This window comes from Alexandromys fortis, unplaced genomic scaffold (assembly GCF_014885135.2).
Source record: "Alexandromys fortis isolate MF-2015 unplaced genomic scaffold, M_Fortis_MF-2015_v1.1 scaffold_156, whole genome shotgun sequence".
In the NCBI taxonomy this organism is placed as follows: Eukaryota; Metazoa; Chordata; class Mammalia; order Rodentia; family Cricetidae; genus Alexandromys; species Alexandromys fortis.
The window spans coordinates 74,147-91,918 of NW_026068028.1; the positions used below are offsets into that span (position 1 = coordinate 74,147).

The window sequence follows — 17,772 nt, forward strand, 5'->3', positions numbered from 1 at the left end:
TTTTTTTTTTTTTTTTTTTGGTGTTTTGAGACAGGGTTTCTCTGTAGCTTTGGACTCTGTCCTGGAACTCACTCTGTAGACCAGGATGGTCTCAAACTCACAAAGATCCACCTGTCTCTGCCTCCCAAGTGTTGGGATTTTATTTAGAAGAAAATACCAGGGGGCTGGAGAGATGGCTCAGAGGTTAAGAGCACTGACTGTTCTTCCAGAGGTCCTGAGTTCAATTTCCAGCAACCACATGGTGGCTCACAGCCATCTATAATGAGATCTGGTGCCCTCTTCTGGCATGCAAGCATACAGGGAAGGAATGTTGTATATATAATAAATTAAAAAAAAAAGGAATCCAAAAAAAAAAAAGAAAAAATAGCAGTAATTTTTAAGAAATCATATTTGAAATAATCTTCTATAAGGTATGCATATTGTTCCTTGATGACATGTAAACTAACTGGTTCTACAGGTAATCTAAAATGTACCCTGCTCTATCTCTGAATTTAAAAAATTTTCATAAATCAGGTGATAGGTTTACTGGTATTTTTCTTTTGTGAATCAAATCCATTGATCTCTCCCCTAAGACAATCCATTTATTGTTTTTATTGTTACTTCTGTGTCCCATTGTCACTATGTTCTTAAAAGAATGAAAGTGTGCAGCTAGCATGTCATTGGGCTGCACTTTCTCAGGCCCTGCCACTAGGAGTGGGTGTGACTCAGATACCCAGAGGCCAGCCAGTATAACACTGGGAGACAGCCTTTGAAAGGCGTGGCCCAGCTCGGAGGCTCCACACAGTAGTAATGAAGAGAAGGGAGAAAGCAACCCCCAGAGAGAAGATAAAATACACGACTAAGCATAACTGTGGAAACTGCATTTAATTACAAGTGTCCCCATTTGACATTCAACACGCACACACACTCACACACTTTGTTGTTTTGAGATAGGGTCATGCTCTGTTATGTGGTCCTGAGGAGTGGACCTTGCTGTGTAAACTAGGGGCCTTCATCGTGAGGCAATCTTCCTGCCTTTGCCCACTGAGTGCTAGGATAACAGGCACATGTGCCCTACTACTCCCAGCAGGTATTATGAATATACTATTAAAGGTAGTTGGCATGCCAATTTGAATGACAACTGCTTTCTTGCTCACTTGTACCCCCCCCTCCCCAAGTGCTAGGGGCGCGAACCCAGGGTCTTGCACATGCTGGGTGAATGAACCTTTACCACTGGACCCTGCCCCCCCCCACGTGACAGCTCCTGTTTCTCTGCTTATTTTGCAAATTGCAGTTACATTAGAGCAGAATAAGTGCTTGGATGAAGAAAGTTCCAGGTGCCCTGAGAGCACATCAAAGGGCCTTAGCCCCATTTGAGAGGTAGGGGAAGCTTCCTCAAGGAGTGATGGAGAACCGAGGACTTAATTCTCCCCTGAAGGAATGCGAATGGGAGCAGAAATGGAGAACATTCAATACAGAAGAACATAGTACACACAGGACTATGTGGGGAGGGGCGGGGGAAAGATTGAGAAGTTGAGAGTTATTTGAGGAATTATTTTTTTGGTATGTGTGTGTGCCTGAATGTATGTATATGTATGACATATATGTGTGGTGCCTGTGGAGTTTAGAGGAGGTTCGATGCCTTGGAGCCAGATTGACAGGCAGTTGTGAGCCGGCCAGTGTGGGTACTGGGAACTGAACGTGGGTTCTCTGGAAGAGCAGCCAGCACTTACTACTGAGCCATCTCTCCAGCCCCATTTGATTCATGTTAAAACTGATGGGATAAGTGTGTAAATAGGGTTTGCTAGGATCATGTGTCTGATAGAAAGATCACTCTGGTGTGAACACACTTTAAGTAAGAGATTTTGATGGAGCCGGGTGGTGGTGCTGCAAACCTTTAATCCCAGCACTCAAGAGGATCTCTGTGAGTTTGAGGCCAGCCTGGTTTACAGAGCTAGTGCCAGCACAGGCTCCAAAGCTACAGAGAGACCGTGTCTCGAAAAAACCAAAGAGAGAAAGAGAGGTTTTGATGATTTAAACTGGGCTAGTAGGGCTAGGATAGAAGAGAGGCGTTAAGATTGGTGGCCGGGGAAGGAAAATGGAGAAGCGCTCACTGATTGCTCAGTGTCTTCCTTGGGGAAAACTGAAGATGAACAGGAAATATGGAACAGCAGAGAAAAGTGATGGGTTCAGTTTGAACCTGTAGAATTTGAGGTGTCTGTAGGATACTCAAGAGTAGTACCTCTGGAGCTCGGAACAAAGACCTGCCTGAGCGGGAATCCTCAGCACATAAGGTAACTGCAGCATGGAGATGCTTTTGGTTTTGGCTTTGGTGGCTGGGAGACAAACAGTGGAAATGAAATTTGCAAAGAAGGCCTTTGGAGGAAAGGTAGAAGGAAGAAGCTTATTTAGGTCAGCTACTGGAGACGTTAAGTGAGATTACAGGCCTGGCATCTAGTAAATGGCTGATGTTTTCCTCTCCTTCGGTAAATTGGGGACTTAATCAAGTGAGAGAACACGAGACTTGAAAGTCTGTTGAAGAAAAACGAGTTGGGCACAGTGGCACAAGCCTTTAATTCCAGCACTTGGGAGGCAGAGGCAGGCGGATCTATGTGTTTCAGACCAGATTAGTCAACATGGCAGTCCCATGACACTGTAAGTTACCTAGAAGACTCTTTGTCTCAGCAACAGAGAGAGAGAGAGAGAGAGAGAGAGAGAGAGAGAGAAGACAAGAGAGTTAAATATTATGGGGGTGAGGTAGGAATGAAGAAGAAAAAGAGGATTGTCTGAAACACTAAAGAGATTTGACAGATTTGACACCCCAGGCAAAGCCACCACCTAAGGTAAGGGTTTCTAGATGGCAGATGAAAATGGCATCTGAAGACTATTCTGTAATCTGAAATATGGCACTAGAACAGTGTCCAGAGAAAGGGAATCCACATTAACTGGGTAGAGCTGTAATCCAAAAACTCGGTGTATAAATTGTTGAAGCAATGGGAGTTGGAAAATTAATCACAATGCTCTTTTGAAATATCACACAGCCAGTACAATTGTTTTGAGACAATATTTAGTGGCACAGGAAACACTTAAAAAAGTGTAAGCACACCACAAAACAATATGGAGTTATTTTTTTGTCAAACGTTGTATATCTAGGTAGAAATGGATAAAACTATCTCCAGGGTAGAGAGTTTCTTTCTACTTTTCCAGCACTTTTCTTTTTAAAACGTGTCCCGCTTTTATAAAATTCTAAGAGCAAAACTGTTGTCCAAAAGCAATTCTAGCAGAACTCAGAATGTGGGGGATCCAGATTCCAGCACTTCTCTAGCCTTTGGGGATGGAGGAATCAGGACCCATGGATGTAGCCTCGAAGGTCTGAGACCCAGGGCAATGAGAGAAGTAGCGAGACCGCCATCCGTTGCGGCATCTGGAGCTGTGGGCTGCTCACAGGGACCGTGGAGCGCAGTGGCCTCTCAAGCCTGGAAGCACTGAGCCAAAACTTCCCCGCCCATCCCGTGCCAGACGCTTCGCACCAGCAGGGGCGGGACACGTCAGGACGGCGAGGTCGCGGGAAGCCGACAATCGGAGGGCCGAAGGTTCTGGTTTTCCGAGGGCCTCCGCCGCTACAGAAAACGCCTCAACGAAACCCAGGAGCAGAGCTGCCGCCGAGGGGAACGGCGCCAGCCCGCGCGCTCGCCCCGGGTTCCGCGACTGAGTAGAGGTGGGGTTGTGGGCGGAGCCTCAGGCCGGAGCTGTGATTGGAGCAGCCCATACCTTGGGCAAGAGAGGCCGAGGGCGCCAGCTCGCGATACACCGGGGCGGGGCTCAGCGCCCTGTCCGTGATTGGCTAGGAGCGAGAGGACGGGCGCTGTCTCTCGGTGATTGGCAGGTTCTAGACCGCCCTCGGAAATCGTCCTGACTTCGCCCATTGGCATCCTGTGAGGGTAGGCGGGATTGGTTCGTCGTGATTAGCTGGCGGCCGAGAGTGAGGGTGTTGGGAGCGAGCGGAGGAGGGGCGGGAGGATCCGACTCCCTCCCGGTTATTGGCTGGCAGCGTCAGTGGGGGTGGGGCCGAGGCCCAGCAGCTGCCTGGGATTGGCGGGCGCTGGCATGAGTGACGGACAGCGAAGCTAGCTGCGCGCCCAGCGGTTTGTTTTTCGGAGCGTTCCTGAGGTGGAGAACAGTGGCCGGACAGAGCGACTTCTGGACTTCGGGACTGGCGGGCGGGCGGGCCGAGCGGCGCCGCCGAGGCCGGGCTGGGCCGAGCCGGGGAGCTCCGGGGATGTAGCGGGCCACCCTGCTCATGCCACAGCGCCCGGCCGCGGCCGGAGCCGGAGCCTGGGGAGGCGGCGGGGGCCCCGAGCGCAGCCAGCGCAGCTCGCGGCCCCCGAGCGGAGCCAGGCCCGCTGCCGTCCCCGCCGCCTGCTCCCCCGGCATGCAGCCCAGGCTGCGGAGGTGACACTTCGGGACTGTAGCCGCCGCCGCCGCCATCGCCACCATGGGTGAGTACCGCCACCGCCCGGGCCTGGACCCGCGCTGCTTCGCGACGCCCCGCCCCGGGCAGAGGGGAGGAGGACCCTGGGCCGCCGCCTGACAGGCATGGACAGCCTGCCGGGCCAGGGGCTGGAGACCGAGGACTGCTCGCCCGTTCGCGGCGCCGCTACTCGGGCGGCGGGTCTGGCTGCTGGGACCCTCCGGGGGTGCCCTGCCGGCCAGACCCACTGGGCAGCTCTCTTTCTGGGCACGCGGCCGGCGCATCCCGGGGAGGGGTCTGCGGGACCGAGGCCCGTGCTCGGCGGGGCCGCCCACTCCGGTCCCCAGCGAGCTGGCCCGCGAGCTTGAGGGTGGGGGAGCCGGAGCTCAGTGTGGGGCCGGGGCTGGAGCCTGGTGCAGGCCCAGCTGCTGTTGTGTCTTTTCCTTGATTTGCTTTTTTTTTTTTTTTTCCTGCCTGTGTCATTTCCTTCCCTTTGCTCACACAGGCTGGCCTGTGAGTTCCCGGGGCTTTGCTCTCGAGCTCCGTGCGCTCCCCTGCGCAGAGAGGGGGAGGGTATGTGGGACTGCGAGACGACTCGACGCGGAACCCTGTTAGCAAAAGCGGGCTTGGGAAATGCGATCTGTGCTCCTCGCAGATTACGGGAAGTTAAGAATGATGGGTGCTGTGGGTTATAGCTCAAACCCTACTTTTGGAAAAATCCGATGGCTATTATTTTTATCCTGGGCTATCCCTGAAACTATGTAACTTTTGAAAGAGGCATTCGTCACACAAAAGAATGACTATGAAATCATTTCCTTTTTGTCACTATTTGCAGTTCTGCTGTGAAGATGTAATCTAAGAAAAGCTTTTAATGTCTTCCACATAATATTTGAACTGAATTATATTTGCGTAATTTTGGTACTTTACGAAAAGACTCATCTAAGGAGCATGTGACATTTTAAATATGCTTTGCTTCTCCAGTTGGGGCAGGTGTTGCGATGCTCTCGTTTCTGGTCCCAGTCAGGTTCTGCAAAATATTTAGTATTGTCCTAAGTAAGACGGATAAAATTTAGTGAAAGTCTCCTTTACAGAGAAGTATTCAGTGCTTCTATGAAGTGGCCCAAATGAAAATGGAATGCTAGTGTTTGCTTTGCCCTATAGGAAGGTCAAGTCATTTTTGTAGGCGGTTAAGTGGGTACAGTGGCACATTGACTCAGTTTTGGTCGGCCTCTTTACTCTGATTTTAAATGAATTGCCCCCCCCCCAGTGTGCCCCTCATACAGTATGGAAAGGGTTTGTTCATTTGCTGGGTTTTCTGTTCCCTTCCTGTTCAGGGTTTGTTTGTTTGTTTTTCCCTACAGAGGTCTCATCTGAGAATTAGACACAAAAGGAACCCAGTAAGGCTTCACAAATAGATAAATATTTATAATATATATTCCAATAAGTATTTATGGAGTGTTTATTATAAATGGGGCAGAGGATTCTTTTTGCCTCCCAGGCATCAAACATTTATCTTATGCTACAGTACTGCAGCAAAATCTTTGAATTATGGATTTATATTGTGATAGTCTAGTAAGTTTTTCCTCTTGTCTTGTGGGCGAGTTTTAAGCTTCATGCACAGACCTCACACATAACTTTTTGTTTGCAAAACCAGTGTGAATGCCTGGATAATGTGGGTCACATCTCTCAAATGAAAATAGGTAAGAGCCTGTTTTCACATTTGGAAATGTTTTCAGTAAGTGTTTAAATATATGGAAAGGTGATGCTGGGAGGAAGGAAACTGTGTGGGTAAAGTCCCAAAGTCCCAAAGAAAAAAGAATAGGGAACTTGGTATCTTCTCATTTGACCCCCCATGTTACTTTTTACATGTTTTTTTTATTTTATTTTTTTAATTTCCAGTGCTGGGCACCAAACCCTAGCCCTGTTAATGCTAGAACTGCATCCCTGTGCCCCCCTGTCCCCCAGATAGGGTTTCTCTGTGTAATAGTACTAGCTGTCCTGGAACTAGTTCACGTAGACCAGACTGGCCTCGAACTCACAGAGCTCTGCTTGCCTCTGTCTCCCAAATTCTGGGATTAAAGGTGTGCACCACCACAGCCCGGCCCCTGTGCTCTCTCTTGAATTTCTTTTCTTTCTCTCTCTCTCTCTCTCTTTTTTTTTTTTTTTTTTTTTTTTGTTCTGAGACAGGGTCATCCTGTGTAGCCCTAGCTACCCTGTAACTTGCTATGCGGACCAGGCTGTCCATGAACTTGTAGTAATCCTTCTTCCTCTGCTTCCCCAGCACCTAAAACTTAATAAACAAACTCAAACGGGTAATGAAAGAAAGTTTTTAATATTTTCACTACTCTTAAACTCCAAGTCAGTGACTAAAGGACTAGAACTAATTTGCATCTCTGCCCTACAGGTGCTTTGATTTATAGTCATGTTTTCCTGAGCTGTTCTATGCTCCAGACTGGAGCCTGTTTGACAACTTGACTTGTTAATGAAAACATGTCAGGTTTTATATTGTCTGTTAGCCCCAGCAAACATCTAGTGGAAACTGGAAACGACACTTACCGTCATAAATAATAGGAAATCTTTTTCTGTCTGTTTGGCTGGTTTTTGGCTTTGATACTATGTGACTATTGAAATTGAGGTGGACTTTCTTTTGGACATACTAAAATTTCTTCCAGAAATTATAGTAATACTGTTAATAATTCCTGGGAGTTATATGCTAGTGTTTATTTGTTCTTTTTCTAAATGTAATCTGAAGCATAGTGGAATGTTATTAAAAATGGGCAAATAGACTGGACAGTGGTGGTACATTCCTCTAATCCCAGCACTTGGAAGGCAGAGGCAGGTGGATCTCTGAGTTCAAGGCCAGCCTGGTCTACAGAGTTCTAGGATAACCAGGACTATTTCACAGAGAAACCCTGTCTCAAACAAACAAACAAAAAAGGGGTAAATGGGATTTGGAAATATTACAGGAATCTAGGGAACTGGATACAGGATTAAAGATGGTTGGTTTGGGCTGATCGCTTGATTTAGAGTTGAAATACTTATAATTTACAGAACTAGGTCTGTGTTTCTAGGGTTCCAGGGTATTTGGAAACACCTAAGAACAGTCTCATTTGGTTACAATCTAACCCCCATGTAATAGACTCAAGATTAACAACTATTCTGAGAGAACCCTGAATCAGTTTAATAAATTAGCACCTATACTATGAATAGATTTTGTTTTTGTTCTTTTTTAAAGGTTTGTTTTTATTTATGTGTATGTGTTTATGTGAATGTCAAAAGAGAGTGTTAGAGCCACTGAAACTGTGTTTTCAGGAGGTTATGAGCAGCCTGATAAGAGTACTACAAGCTGAGCTCGGGTTCTTTAGAAGAACAGGACGAGCTCTTAACCACTGAATAATCTCCCCAGTCCCTCCGGAGCTGGGGCCATCTATACAAGACTCATGAGTAGAATTTTTATATATTTTTAAAATTGTTTTTTAATGTGTAATGTGTTTCCCACACACACGTGTGCCTGCTGCCCATGGAGTCGCCTCTGGAACCGGGGTAACAGACAGTGAGTGGTAAGCAGCCATGTGAGTGCTAGGAATTGCACCTCTGTCCTCTAGAAGAACAGCTAGGGCTCTTAACCACTGAGAGCTATCTCTCCAGCCGAGATTTTTTAAAATGAGAATTGGGGGCAGGAAATATGGCTTTAGTGCATAAGAGTACTTGCTCTGCAAGCATTTACTCCCAAGTTTGAATTCCCAGTGTCCACATTAAAAGTCAAGAATGGCTTTAAAGCTGTAACCCCAAAAGGTGGATCTTGAGTTTTCTGCCTGGCTAGCCAGCCGAGCCTAAATGGTGTACTTCCAGTTCAGTGAGAGACCCCCATTTCAAGGCAGAAAGGTGGGGAAGATAGAAGACACCTGGAGTCTAGTTTGCTTTTCACATATACGTGAACAGGTGCACATTCCCACACACTCATATACATATGCACAAACATGCACACAAAATTAAGGATAAATGAATAAAGGAAGATAAAGAATGATAACTGGTAGTAGGCCTAATGGTAGTGCCTCCATTCTCAGCACTTGGGAGGTAGAGGTAGATCAGGAGTTCAAGGCCATTCTTACTGAATGGCAAATGTGAAGCCTATTTGGGCTATTTGAGACCAGGATTCAAAATCAAAACGAAAAAAAATAAAATTGGTTTTGATTTTTTTTTTCTTCTGAAACAGGGTTTCTCTGTGTAGCCTTGGCTGTAGTTTTGGATTTTGAAACAAGATTTTAGGTTTTATTTTTGTAAAAAGTAAATTTGCTTTCAACTAAACATTACTTAGGGAAATACAGAGAGTGCAAGTTTTTCTGTTTTGTTTTGCCCATTTGACTAGTACATCCTATATTCAGCTGTAGTATTAAGCCCTGGACCGGCATTATTCTGTTCTAAGAGGTTACAGGGAGGTAAGGTGAAGCAGAAATGTGCAAACAAATTTAGGTAGAATATTCTTTATCTAAAGTGCTTAGGATCAGGACTAGGGATATAGCTCAGTGGTAGAGTGCCCTCTAGCATGTGTGAGACCCTTAAGATCTGACTTATACTGAGAATCAGAAATGTTTCAGGTTTTGTAGTTTAAATCTTTATTTGATTTAGTTGTTTTACTTGTGTTTTGTCCACCTGTCAGCATGAGTACCATGTGTATTATTGATGCTGTCAGTGGTATCAGATCCCCTGGAACTAGAGTTACAGATGTTTTTTCCCCTGGTTTTTTGAGATAGGGTTTCTCTGTGGAATAGTCCTGACTATTCTGGAACTCACGCTGTAGACTAGGCTGGCCTCTACATCCACCTGCCTCTGCCTCCCAAGTACTGGGGTTAAAGGCATGCACCACCACCACCTGGCGAATTACAAATGGTTTTTAACCAACACGTTGGTACTGGGAATTAAACTCAGATCCTCTCCAACAGCAACAAGTGCTCCTAGCCACTTAGCCATCTCACCAGTAGCCTCCCCCTATACCTTTAAAAGTATTTGGGAATACTTGCCTAGACCTTACTAGATTAATATCCCTAGTCTGTTTCAGATTTTGGAGTTTTAGATTAGGTATGCTCGACCAGTAAGTGAGTGTAGGTGCTCTGCCAAAAGTGTATAATTGTTCTCAAGAAGAGACCAATTCTATAATTTAAGGGTTATGACACACCAACACACATACTCACACATAAACATTCTTTAAATTAGTTCCATCAAATATGAAAATATAACGAAGAGGAGCTGACAGTTAGTTTGTTCTGTACTTGCTGTGTAAGCTTGAACCAGAATTCAAATCCCTAGTACCTATTTGGAAAGCCAGGTATGGTAGTTTGTGCCTGGGGAGGCCTACAAGAGGATTCTTGGGGCTTGTTGGCCAGCCAACCTAGCCACATAGATGAGTTCCAGTCCCCAAATTGTGGTGGAGAGATGTACAGGAAGATACCTGATACCAACCTTTGACCTCCACAGGAACATGCACAGGATCTTTTAATGAATACACATATGAAGGTGTAAAATGGTGGTTCTATTGAGTCTTATGAGAAAGTAGTGCTTTACTTTGTAATGTGTATTTAAAAATTTAGATCCATTAGTTAATTTTGGTAGATTGTTATATATCATAGTAACAGAACAATAAATATCAGTATTTAACCTTTAGCAAAACTTCAATACTGCTTTTATCTATCTGTTTGTCTGTCAGTCTGTCTATCTATCTATCTATCTATCTATCTATCTATCTATCTATCTATCTATCTAGTTTTTCAAAATAGGGTTTCTCTGTGTATCCCTGACTGTCCTGGAACTTACTCTATAGACCAGGCTGGCCTTAAACTCAGAGCGGTCCTCCTGCAGAGGCGGATCTCCCCAGTGCTGGGATTAAAGGCATGCACTACCACTTCTTGGCTCAATACTGTTCTTTATAAAAATTACATTTTCTTTAAAGTTTTGAGGAGGGGTTGAGACAGGGCCTTAACCCGTAGCTCTGGCTGGCCTGGAACTTGCTATGTGAATCAACCTGGCCTGAAATTCACAGAGATCCACCTGCCTCTACCTCCTAGTTGGTGGGATTACAGATGTGCATCACCACTCTTGATTTCAGCCATTTTCTGCGTGTTTTTTGAAACTAGGTCTTATTTGACCCACGCTAAACTTGCCCATGAACTCCTGATTCTTCTGTCTCCATTTCCTGAGTGCTGGGATCAATAGGTGTGCATCACTATATCTGGCTGGACCATGCTCTTTAAAGTTTTTTTTTTTTTAGTGTGTGTTTTTGTGTGTGTGTACACATCAAAACACAACTTTTGGAGGTCAGTTCTTTCCTTTCACTGTGGATCCGAGCATTAGGCTTCCATGACTTCCTCTTTACAGACTCCATCTCACCAGTCTTCACTCAGGTTCTTGAAGAAGCAATATTTTGTGTGTATAATGGTTTTTGTCTGAATATGGTCAGAGTAGAGGCAGTAGACATACATGAAATGGAACTGTCATGGAGAGAAAGTAAAATCTGATGCAGGGACTCTGAAACACGGGCTCTCTTGAGTTGAGCAGTCTGATCAGATGACCTGGCAAAACTAAGACAGAGCCTTGGCAAGATGAAGAAATAACATCATTAGTTAAGTGAAAACAAAGATTAAAATATTACTTTAGACTGGGTGTGGTGGTACACTCTTTTAATCCCGGTGCTTGGGAGAAAGGCAGGCTGATCTCTGAGTTTGAAGCCAGCCTGGTATACATAGCAAGCTCCAGGACAACCAGGGCTACCTAGAGAGATCCTGTCTCAAAAAACCACCACCAACAAAATATTACTTTGTGGATTTGTAAATGCGGAAAAGAGAGTGTGTGGGGTAGTAAATAGATACCTTGTAGGATGATAATGTTTATTACAAGACATGGTACTTCCTCTAATTTTTCTGGGTTAACCAAGAGAACTCATAAAAGGGAACTACCTTAAAGGCCTTTCAGATAGAAGTTCAGTGTGGAAAAGTAACTTCCTACTGGAGCCAGAAAGGGGGGTATATTGCCCCACACCATAAGTCAGAGAGAAGAGAAGAAAAAGCACAGGGTGCTGAAAACTGCAGGTACCTACTTGCTTGTGATTTCTTCGGAGCCTCTACCTCCCTCCCCCTCCCTTCCTTCTTGTGTGTGCATCAGGTACATGTTCACATGTGCCACAGTGTATGTGTGTAGGTCATTTCTCTCCTACCACTATGTGGGTTCCAGGAATCAAACTTAGTTTGTAAGGCTTGATGGCAAAGCCCCTTTCCCTGCTGAGCCATCTTGCCAGCCGGTGCTTCCATTTTAAAGCTTGATCTCTGGTCCTTGTTTCATAAATTCCTTGTTTTCTTTGAATACACATTATACCCTTCCTAGATTCCTTTCTTTTAACATATATTTATTTATCTTATGTGTGCATTTTTATGGATTGGCAGGGCACATGTGCCATGGTACACGTGTGTAGAGATTTAGATAGCTCTCACCTTCCTCCGTGTGGGTCCCAGAGATCCAATTCAAACAGCAAGTGCCTTCACCCAGGGAGCCATCACCACAGATTCTCATTTATTCTTAGCTGGCCTGGAACTTGCGATATAGCTAAGGATAACCTTGAACTCCTGCTTCTTTCTATCTCTCAAGTGCTAGGATTGTAGGTATGCAACAACAAATAACCCTCATTTCATTTCTTTTTTTATTTGTTTGATTGGTTTTGGTTTTTTTTTTTTTTTTGTTTGTTTGTTTTTTTTTTTTTTTTTTTTTTTTTTTTTTTTTTGGTTTTTCTGAGACAGGAATTCTCTGTATAGCTTTGAAGCCTGCCTGGCACTCGCTACGTCTGGCTGGCCTCGAACTCACAGAAACCCACTTGCGTCTGCCTCCTACTTGCTGGGATTCAAGACGTGCACAACCACTGTCCAACGTCTTTTGGCTTTTTGAGGGGCCTACCACCTGGCTTCTTTCTTATTTATTTATTTATTTATTTATTTATTTCCATCTTTATCCCTTATTTGATAATTATTTATTTTTTCTCCTTCAGCTCACTTTGTGAGCTTTCTGGCATAGCTAAAATAGTTTGCTTTTCTGAAAGAATCTAATCTGTTAATGATTATGTGAAATATCTATATATAAATTCTTGCTACTCACATTTCAAAAAATACTTTCATACATTTGTATTTATGTATACTGGTTTGTATATTGTCCATACTAGCTTACTTTGTTTGTTTAAGTCCAGGTCTTACTATATAAGCCAATCTGGCCTTGAACTTGCTGTGATCCTCCTGCTTTAGTTTCCCTAGGGCTGAATTTGGAGGCATATGCCATCTTACCTGGTTTGGCCTTTTGTGGTGTATATGTTTGTGTTTTATTTTTATTATTTTTTTGAGATAGGGTCTCACTCTATCCCAGTTTGGCCTCATACCTGAGGTACTATCTTGAATGATGAAATTATAGGTGTGTGTCAACATGTCTGTTTCTTCAATCTGCTTTTAAAAATGACATTGTATTTGTTTATTCTTTTTTAAAGTTTACTTATTTATTTGTTTGCTTTTGAGGCAGGGTCTATGTCTCAGACTATGTAGTCATGACTGGCCTGGAATTGTTTATGGAGACTTAACTGGCCTCACAAACTCAAAAGTTCTACCTTCCTCTGTCTTCCATCGCTTGGATTAAAGACGGTGCCACCACTCCCAGATTGTTTACGCTTTTACTCCAAGAATTTTTTTTTAACTTTAAAACTTTCTTTTTTTCTTTTTTGCTCTTTTTTCTTTTCTTTCTTTTTTAGTTTCTCCTTTTCTTGAGATAAGGGTTTCACTCTGTAATTTTAGCTGAAGCTCACCATATAGATTTGACTGACCTCAAACTCACAGAGATGTGCCTGCTTGTTTCTCCCAAGTGCTGGAATTAAAGTTGGGCTTCACCACTCCTGGCTGCTTTTAATGTTCTAAAGTGAGGTGTGACTCAGCCATTAAGAGCACTGGCTGCTCTCGCAAAAGGTTCAGGTCCCAGCATCCACATGTTGGCTCAAAACCACCTATAACTTCAGTTTCAGGGAATCCACTGCCTCCTTCTTGCCTCTGTAGACACCAGGCATGCATACATGTGGTGCATATACATACATTTAGGCAAAACATTTATATAAAAATAAATTCTTTTTTTAAAAAATCTTTCTAATGAATAATGCATGATAGATATTGAGCAAATGGTTATTAATGATTAATAAAATTCAGGAATAAATTAAATCATAGGGTAGGTTAAGTAGCCCTTCCAGTCTTTTTCCACTGACCTTTTCATATTGATGACAATAACAGCCAGCATTTTTAAAGCATTACTAAGTACCATGAGAAGTAATTTCTAAGTTGTCTTCTTTCTTCATCTCTCTGTGTTTTTATCTTAGTAATTCTGTAAAATGATGCTTTATTACTCCATTTTGCACAATGAGGAAATTGAGATTTAGGAAAACACATGATTTATTTAAAGATTCCTTAAACTCAAATGTTTCTGACTCAAAGTTCATATTCTTGACTGCTGCTTTCTAAGACAGCTCTCGATTTTAAGAGTTGCTGCTATGGGAGCCCACATGATTTAGTTAGTCCTCAGTCTAGAGTGCAGCGCCTAAAAGAGCCAGTCAGCTCACTTGTCTCTGTGTCTGTAGTTGGAAATATCAGTTGTACACTTCACTGCTTTTAGTTTTATGTTTGACCTCATAAAATTCAGTTTATAACCATGCTTCGCTTAGGTCAGCTGTCCTAGATTTCGGGCAATGACATACCATTCTCCTAGAATGTTGTTAGTACAAAGAACACCAAATAACACTGAGAATTGGTTAGCTTCCTGGAGGAAAAATTTGTCAACTTGATAAACCAGCCCTTACAATAGCAAATCTTAATATTCCCTTCCCCTCTCGCCTAGAGATTGAAAGTAGGGCCTTATACATACTGGGCAAGTACCGAAATACATTGTACCACTAAATACTAGCACCTTACCATGAGATTCTTAATTCTTCACATGGTAACATTGATAGTAAAAACTTCATACATGCTGGGCATGGGATGTAGAGACAACTGGACCCCTCTGTGAGGCCAGTCTGATCTACATAGCAAGTTTCAGGCCAGTTAGGGCTACATAGGGCTATTCTGTCTCCAAACTGAACCAAAACCAAACCAAGCCCCTCTACACAAAAACAAAACAAACAAAAAACCCAACCTTCTCAAACCTCCATACATATATTAGGCTCTCAGTACTTTTACTGGATGCGTCTAAGATAAGGTTTATTAGTGCTGATCTTACTTATCCCCCCCCCTCCCCCGGACAGGGTTTCTCTGTGGCTTTGGAGCCTGTCCTGGAACTAGCTCTGTAGATCAGGCTGGTCTCAAACTCACAGAGATCCGCCTGCCTCTGCCTCCCGAGTGCTGGGATTTAAGGGCGTGCGCCACTATCGCCCTGCTCTTACTTATCTTATGTCTGTCACCTTTAAGATAGTTTAGATACTATGCTTTAGAGGCGTGTGTGTGCGTGTGCGTGTGCGTGTGCGTGTGCGTGTGTGTGTGTAGGGATTGATTGAATCTAGGGCCTTGCACATGGATACCCCAGCCTCTGTTCTTGTTTGTTTTTAAATTTATTTTATTTTATGTGTATTGGTGTTTTGCTTGAATGTATATCTGTGCACCACTTGCCTTGCTCCTAGAGGAGGCCAGAAGAGGGTACTGGCTCCCCTGGAACTGGAGTTATAAATGGTTGTAAGCTGTCTGTAGATGCTGGGAATCAAATCCAGGTCCTCTTCAAGAAAGGGAATAGCCAGTGTTCTTCTTTTTTTTTAAAAATATTTATTTTATTATGTATACAATATTCTGTCTGTGTATCTGCCTGAAGGCCAGAAGAGGACATCAGACCCCATTTCAGATGGTTGTGAGCCACCATGTGGTTGCTGGGAATTGAACTCAGGACCTTTGGAAGAGCGGGCAATGCTCTTAACCACTGAGCCATCTCTCCAGCCCTTAAAAATACCTTTTTCTTTTTTTCTTTTTCTTTTTTTTTTTAATAAAACAGGTTCTTACTATGTAGCCCTTGATGGCCTAGAACTATATAGACCAGTATGGCCTTAAAGTCACAAAGCTGTGCTGCTTAGTGCTGTAATTAAAGGTGTATGACACTATGCCTGGCTCGGTTTTTGTTTTTAAATTTTGATTATTAGATTAAAAACAATAAAACAAGTAAATTCTCTTCAGCTGCTCCGAGCTATATTTCTACACCAAGTTGTCTTTCTTTAAAAAGCCATAGAGAAATTGCTAGAAAAATATAAAATAGTTGATTGATTTTATGTTTGTCCTTTACAAGAACCCACTTACTCATTAGTTGTCTCCTTTACTAAATTATTTTATTGAAGGTCTCTAATCCTTGAGTGTTAGAAGTATATGTGTAAAACATCCTCATTTCTCCTGGTTTTTTGAGAAAGGGTCTTGCTGTGTTGTCCAGGTTAGTCTCCCAAGTTAAGAACTTCCTGTTTTAGCCTCTTCAGTGCTTGGGTTAAAAGGCCTGGACCATTGTAGTAGACTAATAATTTTTGTATATATTTTAAAGTGGAATTTTAGAGGAAGCTAATCTTATTTTTTTCTTGCAAGTTTTAAATTTAATTTTACTTTTCTGGACAGTCAAAAGTATCTTTATAGGGCCAGAGACATGGCTCAGCATTTAAGAGCACTGACTGCTCTTCCAGAGGACCTGGGTTCAATTCCCAGCACCCACTTGGCAGCTCACAACTATTTATAACTCCAGGATCTGACACCCTCACACAGACATACATTCAGGCAAAACACCAATGCACATAAAATAAAAATAAATAAGTAAAAATATCTTTATAAGTATCTTGGTACTTCCTTTCCTATGTTTCTTCAGAGGTGTAGTTGGGCAAGAGGCCAGATTCATGCTATTCTTTCTTCCCATGGAGTATTAATGTTTTTAAGGGACAAGAATGAAGGGCAGAAGATGGACACTCTCATTGGGTGGAGGCTTTTTTACTTGCTTTTTTTAAAGGTGTGCCCTAAGTTCCCAAGTGAGTCACTTGGGGAGTGTGACACTCACCCACATGTTCTCTTCCAGATTAACTGATAGATTATTTTCAGCCTTTAAATGTTATTTGAATGGGTAAAGATCTCTGGGAGAATTTTGTAAAGCTTGGGGTCAGGCTGGTTTGTTTTCTGGGTTTTGGACAGTTTGGACTTCAGAAAGTGCAAACTCTAGTATTCCACAGTATTTAAGAGAAAGAGGTTAAAAGTAAAGCCAGTAAGGTAGAGACAGTACATTGCTCTGGCCAGTTAAGGAAGAAAAACAGGAGAACTACCCTTTGACTTCCCTATCTGAAGCTGACTAGCCTGTAAAATTGGTAGTTAGAAGCTGTGTATAAAGGTTAGACCTGTAAAACAGTTGTTTTCAAAGCAACTACCTGAGGTCTTTTAAGAAGTCCTCTTTCACACATAGTGCTTTAAGAGTAAGTCTGGGTGTTGTTGCTGACTGTAAAAATCCCACCTAGATGTCTGTTATGTTCTGGCCTGAGCTACATACATAGTGAGTCCCTGCCTTTAAAAAGAAGGAAAGGTAGGTCTAGGACCAACCCTGCCCCTGGATTAGCTTGCTGAATTTATATTTTCATTCAATAACCGTCTATATTGTACTGTGCTGTTTCTCACTCCAACTTTTCAAGTTTTTCATGATTGAATTCCTCTCTCATTGAATAAACTACTCCCTCAGTCCCAACTAGTGCATTGCCAGAAATCTGGAGGACTGTCAAGAAAACATTAAAATTTATATTGCTATAGCCTGACCTTAGTTATCTTTTTCTTAATCACTGTGTGACTGTAGTTATAGGGTCTGTCTTGTTTTGTTGTTGTGTTTTGAAATGGTCTTGCTGTATTGCCCTGACTGGCCTCATTCTTGTAGTTATCCTTCTGCCTCTGCCGCTCAAGTGTGGGGATTATAGGCATGTGCCACTACATCTCAGGTGTGTCCTTTTACACCCTCCAATATTAGAAGTGTAATTGGTGGAAACAGTGCTTTATTGAAGTATCTTAGCCTACATGCTTTCTTTCAATGCAGATGAACAGGAGGCATTAGACTCTATCATGAAGGACCTGGTGGCCCTTCAGATGAGCCGACGTCCCCGGGTATCTGGATATGAGACCATGAAGAACAAGGACACGGGTCACCCAAACAGGCAGGTATGTGTGACTGGTAGAGCTTTACCAAACTTACTAGGGAGAGGTTTTCTTTTTTTTTTTTTTTTTGAGACAGGGTTTCTCTGTGGCTTTGGAGCCTGTCCTGAACTAGCTTTTGTAGAC

General features: G+C 43.2%; 1 protein-coding gene across 2 annotated transcripts in view; it reads left to right on the plus strand.

The window, feature by feature from the left end:
* The first annotated feature begins 4,101 nt into the window (after window positions 1-4,101).
* Window positions 4,102-17,772, plus strand: part of Map3k3 (mitogen-activated protein kinase kinase kinase 3) — an 81,066-nt gene continuing 67,395 nt past the window's right edge. The window contains exons 1-2 of one of the 2 annotated variants that reach the window (XM_050164220.1): window positions 4,102-4,478; window positions 17,531-17,652. In XM_050164220.1, coding sequence (XP_050020177.1) covers window positions 4,475-4,478; window positions 17,531-17,652 — 126 coding nt within the window. In that variant the 5' untranslated portion in view covers window positions 4,102-4,474. Of the gene's footprint in view, window positions 4,479-17,530; window positions 17,653-17,772 lie in introns of those variants that run through there. The other variant, XM_050164221.1, reaches the window with a different exon arrangement.